The 11,138-nt window shown below is 43.1% G+C and overlaps 1 protein-coding gene across 1 annotated transcript in view; it reads right to left on the reverse strand.

Annotated features, from left to right (window-relative positions):
• UBE2N (ubiquitin conjugating enzyme E2 N) overlaps nt 1–3,130 on the reverse strand; it is a 23,102-nt gene extending 19,972 nt beyond the window's left edge. Inside the window, exons 1-2 of the mRNA XM_009284501.2 lie at nt 2,955–3,130; nt 56–284 (exon numbers count right to left, since the gene is read on the reverse strand). Coding sequence (XP_009282776.1) covers nt 56–284; nt 2,955–3,130 — 405 coding nt within the window. The remainder of the gene's footprint in view (nt 1–55; nt 285–2,954) is intronic.
• Nucleotides 3,131–11,138: the final 8,008 nt, after the last annotated feature.

Genomic DNA, 11,138 nt, shown 5'->3' on the forward strand with positions numbered 1-11,138 from the left:
GCCGGCCGCACCGCCCTCTGCCTGAGGCCGCGCCGCCGGGGGTGGCGGAACGAACCCGTTGCCTCTCGTCGCAGGCCGGCTGGTTGCCCCAAGCTAAAATGGGCCAGGGCAGCCAGCCTGCGGGCCCCGGAGGGGCGTGCGCTTCTCCAAGTCCTGCGGGAGAAGCGGGCAACGCCCGGGGACCGCGGCCTCCTAGGCCGCCCCGGTACGAGCTGGCAGAGCCCGGCTGCCGGCGCTGCTTACGGTCCCTCCGATTTACCCCCTCCGTGATGCGCACCGGCAATCTGCAAAGGCGGGAGAAGCCCGCTTGTAGTAAGTGTGTGGGGTCGTCATTCAGCACTGACAGAATTAGGATTTCGGGCGTCCTGTGTGCTGTAATGCTACAACGTGTACCATTTCCTGATTTTAGGCAGTGTGAGTGTCACTAAACCTGTCACATAGATACCTTAGAACATTTTTGTCTTAGTAACACCCAGTTAGTGAACCTCCTTTTTTAGCAGAAAGAGAAATACTGTAGAAGTTAGTGTATAATTATCACACGAGCATCCTAGGACACTACTACAGCTGCTTAGTAACAGTAACATCTAGCACCGTGCATCATTATTGATGGGAAATAACAGCTTGGAAAGGCGAAGCGATTTGCCGTAGGTTACCAAGCAGGCTAGCAGCACAGCCAGGAATAGGACCCTGCATACATATGATTCCCTGTCAAGTGTTTTCTCCTGGTTTAAAAACAGAACTTCTAGATGATCTACATAATTTCTGTACGGTCTGGTAGAATGGAAAGTTTTCTGACACTGGCAAATCTGGACTGCGTAATTGCTGAAACACTCCTATCACGGATGCTACAAACATGTTCTATATCCTAAAATTTAAGCATTTATATTATTACATGATGGTTACAATAACATGAAGCACGTGTCAGAAGAGTGGTGTGCCTCCTTCCTTCACCCTCCCTACAATACTTCCCAAAAACTTACCTAGTTTTCCTTCTCTATCCTTCTCACTAAGCCATTGGCTCTACAGAAGGCAACTAACAAGTACAGAGTTGTTCTACAGTATTTGATAACCCCAGCTGTTGAAGACACCAGTAATTCCAAACTTCGTGTCAATTCATGAAAACTCATAATCTCTGTGAACTCTTGTGTACATCCTCAGCCCTTTAAGCACTCAATTCCTCTCCTAACTTTCTGGATGTACCTTTCTCTGAAGTCAGTCAAATCAACAATGAAGTGACACGCACCAAGAGAAGTGCACGAAAACACATTTGCAGAATTGGGGCTTAAAGCATTCATCAATAACGCTCCCTCATTCTGCAGTGGAGATGGGTGAGTTCATTTGCATACATTAGCATGTGAAATGTCCGTGTTTAGATGTGGTCCTTCAGCAAAATCTGGTCTTGCTAGTTACACACAGAACTATTCTTTAATCATGGATTTTTCTTTTTACTTAATTATTACAACCTGTTGCTACTACTAAACAAGACCGAGTAGATACTTTTGTATACTCGGCACCTTCACAGTACTTACCATCTAATCTAAAAAGGTGAAATGCTGATCTCTACAAAAAAAAGTTGTAAGGTAGAGAAAAACCCTTCTAAGATAATGTGTTTTATCAGCTGTATGTTAGCCTGTTTTTTTCCTAGCTTCACAGATATTGAAGTATCTATAGCACATCTGGTGCCTTAGAATAAACAATTATAGTCTGGGGCTGCTAGGGCTCTCCTCCTGAGGATGCACAGCATCTTAATGTTTGATGCTGGTGGCAGCAGTGCCGGTGATTTACTAGTTGGTTGCTTTGGGTTTTTTTTTTTTTCCAGATAGGTGAGATCACACACAGAGATGTGAAGCCTCTTCCAAATGACTATAGCGCAGCGCCCCCCCACACCCCAAGAACAAATAGTCTAAATGAAAAGTACAGTATTCAAGATGTCCTTTGCATGGGCAAATGTAAACCTCAGGCCTGGGCTCATATGGGGGGGTTAGAACCCGTGTGGTACTAAAATTAATCTCGAGCAATCCTTGTTCGATTGGAAGAATTTTGAGGCTGTATTTAGTGCCCGTTTCTAGAACTCCGATCTTCACAAATGAAGGCTTACTTTGCAGTAAATTTTACAAGGTGTAAATACAGTAATGCCTTCTCAAATCATCTGTCACTTGGGAGAGCAGTGAGGTTGGTGTAAATGAAGTAACAATATCTAGTGATGACCACAATGCAGTGCTGACCTGTGTATAAATAACTGCTTACCACTGAGCAGCATGCGGATGGGGTAGAGAATCTAATTGGTTTTGAGGAATGGGATTACAGTGAACTTTGCTTAGGGAGTCAGGAGAAAAAAAATCAGGAGAGAAGGTTAGTGCAAAGAGGAAATTAGCATTCATATAATCTTGAAACTTTGTGAATAACAAAATATTTGTAATCATGTTGCTATGACACCCAGTAATGACTAGGAGCCTTCATTTTGAGTTAGCAGGTAGACATATGTAGAAGGAATGCAAATAGTTAGGTTATTTTTAAAAATGTTCTCTCCACGTTGTGTAAATTTCATATAATACAATAGGCAGTTTAGGGACCAAGACCAGAAATGGCCCCTAAACCAAATGATCCCTTTTCACCCTTCGGTCTTATGCTAGTGACCCTTGTATGCACTTGCCAGCATCAAACAGATATGAAGATACAGCTGGAGAGGTGAAGCATATTCATATTTCGTATCTTGTGAAAGATAGCAATTCCTTGTGAATTTTATGAAAGTAGGAAGGCAAAAGGAAAAAAAAAATGTTGCTGGTAATCCCACTAGGAGAAAGACTCCATGACTCCAACATCAAAGAATCTTCACTGGACCATATCCTCAAGACCAAAGTAATTGGAAACCAATGTATTTTGTTACGCTGCTTGCAGAATTACTTCTTTTTGTTTGTTTCTGCCTTCTCCTACTCTTTTTTTTTATCTTTTACCCTTCTCCCAGAATACTGGCCATTAAAGGACTGGCATAAGCGGAAGAAAACATGGGCCAAAAGATGCTTTTAGGCTCAATGCGAGTAAAACGCCACTCAGTTTCTTGAAAGCGCTGGGACTTCTGCTCTGTGAACCTTGCCCTATGTCTGCGAGATGCAACAACAGAGTGGAGCATAGTTGGCTCAAAAAAATGCTCATGAATGTTGCATTCAGTGTCCCCTTTCAAATGTCGTAGACCAGGAATCTTGCTTCAGTCTGAAGCTGCAGCAAGTCAATCTGGCAAGCCATTATGTTTTGATAGTTTTCGTTGCTCAACTAGTGGCCTGCCACATCCTGGGAAAGTTGCAGTTTTCATGACACCTCTCTTTCTGGCTCCTCCTAGAAAGAGGCTTTGGAAGTCTGCTTGCTCAGGAGATGGCAGTGAACAAAAACATTTTTTTCTGTTGTCATATCTACAAAGATTTAGGTTGTTCCCCTAAGTCATTCTAGCTCCTACAAGGACTGCTGCAGAGATCCCTGAGTATTCATATAGATGCTGGAAAAGCCATTCAAACTGGCTTTTTTTTACTTTAGAATACTGGCTTTAGACTTTGCTTCTTTGCGCTCCCTGTGTACCAGACTGGCTACTCCAGAATACTGGCTTTATACTTTGCTTCTTTGCGCTCCCTGTGTACCAAGGGATATCTTCCAGGAGAAGCTATAGTAAAAATTGTACTTCTTTTATAGCATTCTCAAATTCCCAAATACTATCTTTTTATAGTATGTCCTTCTTTTATAGCATTCTCAAATTCCCAAAGGAGGCAGTTTAATCTTCTGAATCAGAGCTGGAACAAGACATGTAGGTGCCAGTCTCCTCAAACTAGCCACATCCCATGGAGGTTCTTGCATCTTCCAGGTGCTTTCTGACCCCAATGACCTTCCAGTGTCTACACCTGTCCTTCAGGATTTTCCACTCAGCCATTATTGCCACCGTAACTGGGTTCTGGACTGCAGCCTGCACCGCTCTGTGTGCATATCCTCCATTTGGCACGTCTCTTGGAAGACATCCTTGGAGAAGCACCACGGGTGATCCAGCCCAGCATGCTTCTGCTTTCCGCTTCCCTGGGTAGAATAGTACTTCAGCACTCCTACTCTGAAGTTCAAGGTTGTTGCTAAAATGTATTTATTCTTCTCTGCCAGATTATTTATTCTGAGCAGTATGGCACAGGGATTCTTTATCCATACAGTTTTTCAAAGCCACATATACCATTAAACATATGACAATACCATTAAACATATAACAATGCCATTAAAACCAGCTAAAAAAAATTAAGTTCCTTGGATGGCATGGGAGGGGGGACAGAGAAGAGAAAAGAAGAGAAGAAAAAGTAGATCTGAAAAGCAAGATTTCCACAGCACTACACGTGTAGTTTGTCAAAATTTGCAGTGTTTCAGCAATCCCTTTTTTTTTTTTTGTAAAATAAAGATTTGATGGAAAAAAAATTCTGCTTTCATCCCAAGGAATGTTATTAATGAAGTCATGCATCCCCATTTAGACAGCTGCCTTCCCTGACTCAACCTGGTATTTTTCCTTTGCTAGGTTGAAAGATAAAGATGCTATGTGTTTGGCAGTCATTTAGATTGGTATTTTTGTTTAAATTAAATCGAGATTTTTTTCATTGGACTCATTGCCTGGAGTTCTGTCTGACGCTCTCTTAGCACTGGCGATGATTGCTAACTGTTTGCTCCCTTAATATCCTGAGATTTTTTTCATTGGACTCATTGCCTGCAGTTCTGTCTGACACTCTCTTAGCACTGGCGATTGCTAACTGTTTGCTCCCTTAATATCCTGAAATAAACCCTGCACCTCAGGCAGAATGTGAGGAAATCTGGGAATATTATACGCTTGTGTTTTGTCAGCTATATGCTGATAAACAGTTCAAGGATATCAGATGAGACTCTGGATGGTTGTACTGGCCTTAGATCAGTAAAAGCTTTGTTAGATGCTATTTTGACTCCACAGCTTTGTGTCAGGGCGCTGAGTGCACAAATAGACCTTAATTTCTGTGATGGCCTCAACGGGGGCCTCCACCCTCACCCTCTGGTGGGCCTGGGTGTTCATTCTTTCCTGAGCTACACCTCAGCTGTGCTTACCTGAATGCCAGGGGCTCCTGGACCAACCTCGGAACTAGCCTGTTACCGTGTCTTGCCTGATGATCCCTGAACCATCAACAGGCCCCACTGCAATAACCACCCTGCTCTGCTCACTTGCCTTTGGCGCAGTGGGGCTGCGCCCCGTTGGTGGGGTCACCGCTCGGCTCGCCTTGGGGTGCCCTCGGCTCCTGGCTCACCTGCCCTGAGGGAGCAGTGCCACCATTGCAGCTCACTGATGCTTTGCTTCCGAGTTCAGAGCACCTGAAAATGCAGGTTCATTTTAGAAAAGCGATCTTGTCTGCTACGGTTGCTGCTGGTTGGCTTTTATAAAGCAATGTTTATATTTGCATTTCAGAGGAAATTTAGGTACAGTGTTCAGTAAGACTGGTGTCACCTGTAGTCCCCATTTAAATCAGAGTTCACTCCTACAGCCCAGCTCCACCAAGGCCTGCCTCCACAGTGGTTATTTAGGGTGTAGTTTCATGTCAGGGTTACACCACGTTGTATTTGCATTGCTGCTAAAGAGGGCTCCTGCCCTCCTCCTCTGCCACACACCGCTGCTCCCTCAGCTCACATCATGATCTCGCAGAAGACGAGCTGATCAAAAGCATGAATAGTTCCTGGGTGAGCAGTGAGCTGATGTGAACCACAGGCAGTCACGCAGCTGTGTAGGTGTGGCACAAGAAAGGGGACAGGAACCCATACCTGGGGGTGTGAAAGGGGACTGTCTATAGTTCACTGCATTAGGGATAGCGTGAAACCACATATTTGAGGTCAAGTTATACCAGACAGCTGAGTCAATCTGTCAAAAAGAGGACTTCTTACTTCCCCTTCCCATCCCACTCCTTCTACCCTCCTTCCTCACGCACAGCATTTCCCCCACCGTTCACGCCTGGGGCTTGTCAGATTCTGCTGAGCTGATTCAATGCACTAACTTGGCAGAAAAATAGCCATTTAGTCTGGTCTTCTGCTGGACTGGTGGGTTGATTTGGCTTACAGTGGGGTCTAGCAAGCACCAGAGACAACGAAAGGTAAGTAACACAAGTGGGAGTGAAATTGCCCCTTGCAGTATCCATGGGTTATTAACCCAACTTTGGACGTCTCTTAACCTTTTGGAGAAGCTGCAGGCAACACTGAGCTCCTGCTCCCTTTCCCTGCGCTCTGCCCTATATGTCTGATCCCCTCCTTCCATTGGTATGTATCTATTGGGGTATGGGGTTTGGTTTTTTTGGCTGAGTTACCTTTCTGGCTGAGGCACCAGAGCTGGCACAAGAGAAGCAGTAGGAAACAGTGAGATGTGGCAGGTGTAGGATTACCCCTTCCCGCAGCAGTGACCTGTTCTCTTGGCTGAGCTGATCTTGTCCCACTGCACCGATGTGAAGGCCAGGATGGAGAGCATGATCCTCCTCCCACAGATCCATGACCATCACATCATCGCTGGGATTACAGCGGGTCTGAGAACGAAGTTAGGCAATCACCTTATTCACCAACAAAGTGCTCTATGTCACTGTAGGCAGAAAAGGCAAACAAATAATTGCAATTATGCAATTAATACTCCCAGAACAATTCAACACAGCTGCTGACCATCTTCCTATGACAGCTTTTGCTGTCATCAAGTTACTCACTGAGTGGGTGCATCCAGGCCAGCTGAGCCTGTGGCTGACTAATCTTACTTCCTTTCCTTTGCAATCTCATAAAAGTCTTACTGCAATTACAACTCTATTTCAAACCCCAGATTATTTATCTCGCATAACAGCATTTTTATATTTTTGTCAAGTATTGTAGAAAGTCTGTTCAACAGCAAAAAGCAGATGTACGTATGTACACATACAGAATGAATTCTCACGGTAATATCTAGATTTGATATTAAAAATGTTCTTCAGTAAATCCCAGAGTATTTTACAAGAGTTGTTATGAACCCTATGTACAAATGGGGAAACTGAGGCACAGAAGTGCAGTGTTTTTCACTTAGCACTAATTGTAAGAGTCACTGGACAATTTCTGAATTATCTTAACTGGCAGTACTGGGTGAAACTGTACCAAGAGAAGGAAAAAAACCCACCAGTTAATGTTTTACCAACTTAGGACGTCAGAATGGGATGCTGTGAGTAGGAGCCTTTGCTGTAGCAACTTTTGATTTTTTTTCATGAAGTGGCTGCTTGAATACAAGCATAATATTGCTTACTTGAATGACAGTAATCGACAGGAACACAATTTATTTAGGCTGCATGTGACCACTACAGGCACTTCAGTTTTGTCATCTGTTATTTACACTTGCAGCTAGTTTGTTTTGTCATCTGTTATTTACACTTGCAGCTTGACTCCTTACCAGTAACTGGATGGACAGACGACAGGATGGCATGAGATCTACTAAAGAATGAAGATAGCCTATTGACATAAGCGTTGGCATTTACTCTGGGTGTTTACAGATTGACTTAAAACACAGAAATCTGTCTGGCTACAGCATAACTTGAGAAGGTTTGAGAATTAAGACCATAACTAAACTACAAGGTCTCATTAGAAATTTGTATCCTAAATTTATAGAATAACCTTAACAAAGATTAAGATGTGTTATTTCAGGAGTGAAGGCTCGTCCATCTCCATTGTGAAGAAACCACCTTTGCAATAAAACAAACCTATCCATTCACAAATTCAGTTCCACTTCTAGGTATGATTGTATAGTACCTTTTCTACTCCAGATTTAATGGAAACAAAGGAAACCAAATGCTTATTCCTAGAAGATTTTGAAACATTGATTTCTATGAAAAAATAAGTATTTATTATATTCATTTTGCTAACGAACAGCCTGAATGAATTTACAAAGAAAAAATTTCCTAAATATGCCGCTACAGCAAAAGAGCTGGAACAGCCAAGTCCCGATTTTCCATTTCCCACAAGGGCGGGGGGGGGTGTTTGCAACTGCTTAAGCAAAACCCACACGAATCCAGATGCCAGCTCTGATTTATAAATTTGTTCTTCTAAAACAGAGCCAACCAACATAGTCCTGCCCTCATTACTACACAGCATTTGTTGCCTAACTATAGGGCAACTGTTTTATCAGTTAGAATATTTCCTGGAGAAGTTTGTAACTGACTGTTTGAGTAAGAAGAGATGATGGTTTGTCTTCAGCGAGAGCGCAACCTAGAAACAAAACCTTCCAGGTTTTCAATAGACGTGAAGTCCCAGAGGTCTGCAGCTCATCACCATTAGTGCCTCCACAGTATGCCCGCAGTTAATGGAGAGAACAACCTCCTTTCTGTTGAGCCAATACAGAGCGAGAAACTCTCCTCTTCGCTGTCTACAACCTGCTGAAGCAAGCAAGGCCGTTGGCAGTTATTAATAACCCCATCTCCAGACATGCTGGAGAAGCATGTAGTCACGCTTCTGAGCTGTCCTTAAGCAATTCCTGTCTCCCTACCAGAAAGTTGTAATCCATCAGAACATGCTTCTAAGAATAGACTCACAGAACACTATGTGTCAAGGAGGGGGTAGACCTCATCTACTGCCTCCTAAAAAATCTTTTTATAGAAACTGTCTAAAAATAGCCTGGAAACTTAACAGGGAATGTGGTTTAGTTTTTAAAAAATAAAAATAAAAAGTTCTGCAGTACGTTCAGTTGCAACCTTTTAGAACCAGGATTTAAGTTACAAGATTTGCCATTACAGTGATGTTTTAAAAGCACACGTTTCCAGAACAAGATCATTACAGAAATACCCACAGGCTACCTCTAATTTAAAACTAATTATGCAACGAGGGCATAAAATCAGGGAATCTGAAAAATCTACTGAAGGCCGTTTCATGAATCAAGATTCCAGAAGGCTGTCAAGTGTTCCCAATGAGTTGGCACAAGGGACAGAAGATTGCTAACAATTTCTGATGAACCGACAAGTGATATTGCATTGCAGTGATGTGAAAGAGAGGACTAAAGATGTGGTAGCGCTAGGCAACAGATACCTGTAATCCTCCCGGTGGCTGCCCTCCTATCTGGAATCAGAAATTCCCCCCAGAGAACCACGTAGCATTTGCTATGTGGAAAAAAAGTACAATAATTGAAAACAAACAGTATGGACCGGCATGTGCTGCAACATTTATTAAAAAAAAAGAAACTTCAAATTAGAGATCTTTTGCTGTTCTTTACAATCTCGCTAATGAATTAGCTCCTTAGCTGTTAACAACTGAATACCACCGGCCTATAAAATCCCACTGTTAGAACACTTGATGGTCACATTAATCAGTAACATCAGAAACTCTACTTTTTCAAACTTGTGTCTGAGCAGAGAGAGCCCACATACCTGTGAGTATGTGTCTGTATGCAGTCCCCAGAAAACATGAATGGCACTGAAGAGTAAAAAAATTTTCCTGATAAAAGCAAATAAATTGATACAGGAAACAGTAATGTAGGAGCACCACAGAAGGCTTATATTGCAATGATGACTAATATACCCGAGCATATCAAGATCTAGTATTTTTTACGGAGAGGGCAATTTTCTAAGGGGCTGGAGAGAGGTTTTTAAAAATTATTTTAACAGATGCTGCTCAATATAGAGAAGAGAAGAGAAGAGAAGAGAAGAGAAGAGAAGAGAAGGAAGAGAAGAGAATAAAAAAAAAAGTGTCTTACACTGGAGAAAGAAGCAGGTGCAATTTGCAGTGGTCTCCAGCTGTGAAGGGAGTTAATTTCAAGGCTTCCACTGAAGAGCAGAGGATTTTTGTCTCCTGCGTGGATGAACAATATCCTTTTGAGAAGGCATCTAAGAATCAGAGGTGTCAACCACAGTCATCATCACCACTGAGTTTAGGCAATCTTTTAAAGAAGCTGTGACAACTAACTCGTGAGCATCTTCAAGATAAGTCAGAGAAGCCTTAATTTTGCTTAATATTTCCTAGGAAACAAGAACAAGGCCTAATGTGCTTGTGTCACAGGTTCACACACAAGCACACACACGTAGCACACATGACAGCATTCTGCGCTAAGGGACCGTAGCAAGGTGCATTCACATACAGGTGTAACGCACTGCGGCCGTCCAGGAGAAAGGCAAGAATCCTGAGCAGCAGCTCCCCCATTGTCACAATCTGCTCCTGGTCATAAACTCAGCAAGAGTCACTTTGAAGTAACTCTGTTTATCCCCACTACGCCTATGGACAAGATATTCCTGAAGCTCACTCCTTAAATGCAGTTTCATTCCTTTCTTTTAATTTCCAGACCGCACTCGTTTCGGACAGTTTATAACCATTTATTTATTTCTGTCAACACTGTCCTTGAGCTTAAAATCCTCAACATGTTTTCTTTGTCCATCAGTATAACCACTACCTCGCTTGTATTCAGCTTCAAAAGGCTGTTCTTCATCCAAGGGCTGCCCTCATCCTAGTACAAGGATTTCCTTGTGGGAATAATGAGCTGGTACACAGCAGAAGATACACAGAACTGTGTTGCTTCTGTCTGGTGCTTGAGCCCAGATCAGACCCCTCCGCAGCTGCACGCAGAAACTTGATGGAAATGATGGAGAGAGCTAATCTCCACAAATGTGGAGGAGTCTTGTAGTGGAGATGTGATCTCCCACCTCGGTTGCATCTCTCCAAGTAGTATGTAAAACATTTTGGCCCATCTCTGCCCCCTCTCTCTGCGGCTTACTGAATCTATTATTGCAAGAAGGCCCAGAATGGATGTCTTCCATCTCCCACTGTCAGGAAAAACATTCAGAAATAAACCTTTGCCACTGCTGATGGGAACGATCAGCTCTTGACTAGTGATTTCTGGCTACACTTCCGGAAGTTATCAGTGTAACTACAACTCCACAGCTACAGACCAAAGGTAGACATTGCCGAAATTGTGAGGCTTCCGCTGACAACTGCATGAAATTGCTGTGCCACAGCCAATGACCAGAAAAGATGCAATGGTTTGAAGATATCTGGAAGAGGTTGCAGCCTTTTCAGGAGGCATTACCCAAGACCCTCCAAAAGAGTAATTCTGTGAAAGGAGCTGAGACATAGTCGGCTGATGCGACTTAGAGATGCTTCACGGGTGTGTGAAAGCTTACGGTGCTGGAGCCATT

Source organism: Aptenodytes forsteri, unplaced genomic scaffold (assembly GCF_000699145.1).
Source record: "Aptenodytes forsteri isolate BGI_AS27 unplaced genomic scaffold, ASM69914v1 Scaffold53, whole genome shotgun sequence".
NCBI classification, from domain to species: Eukaryota; Metazoa; Chordata; class Aves; order Sphenisciformes; family Spheniscidae; genus Aptenodytes; species Aptenodytes forsteri.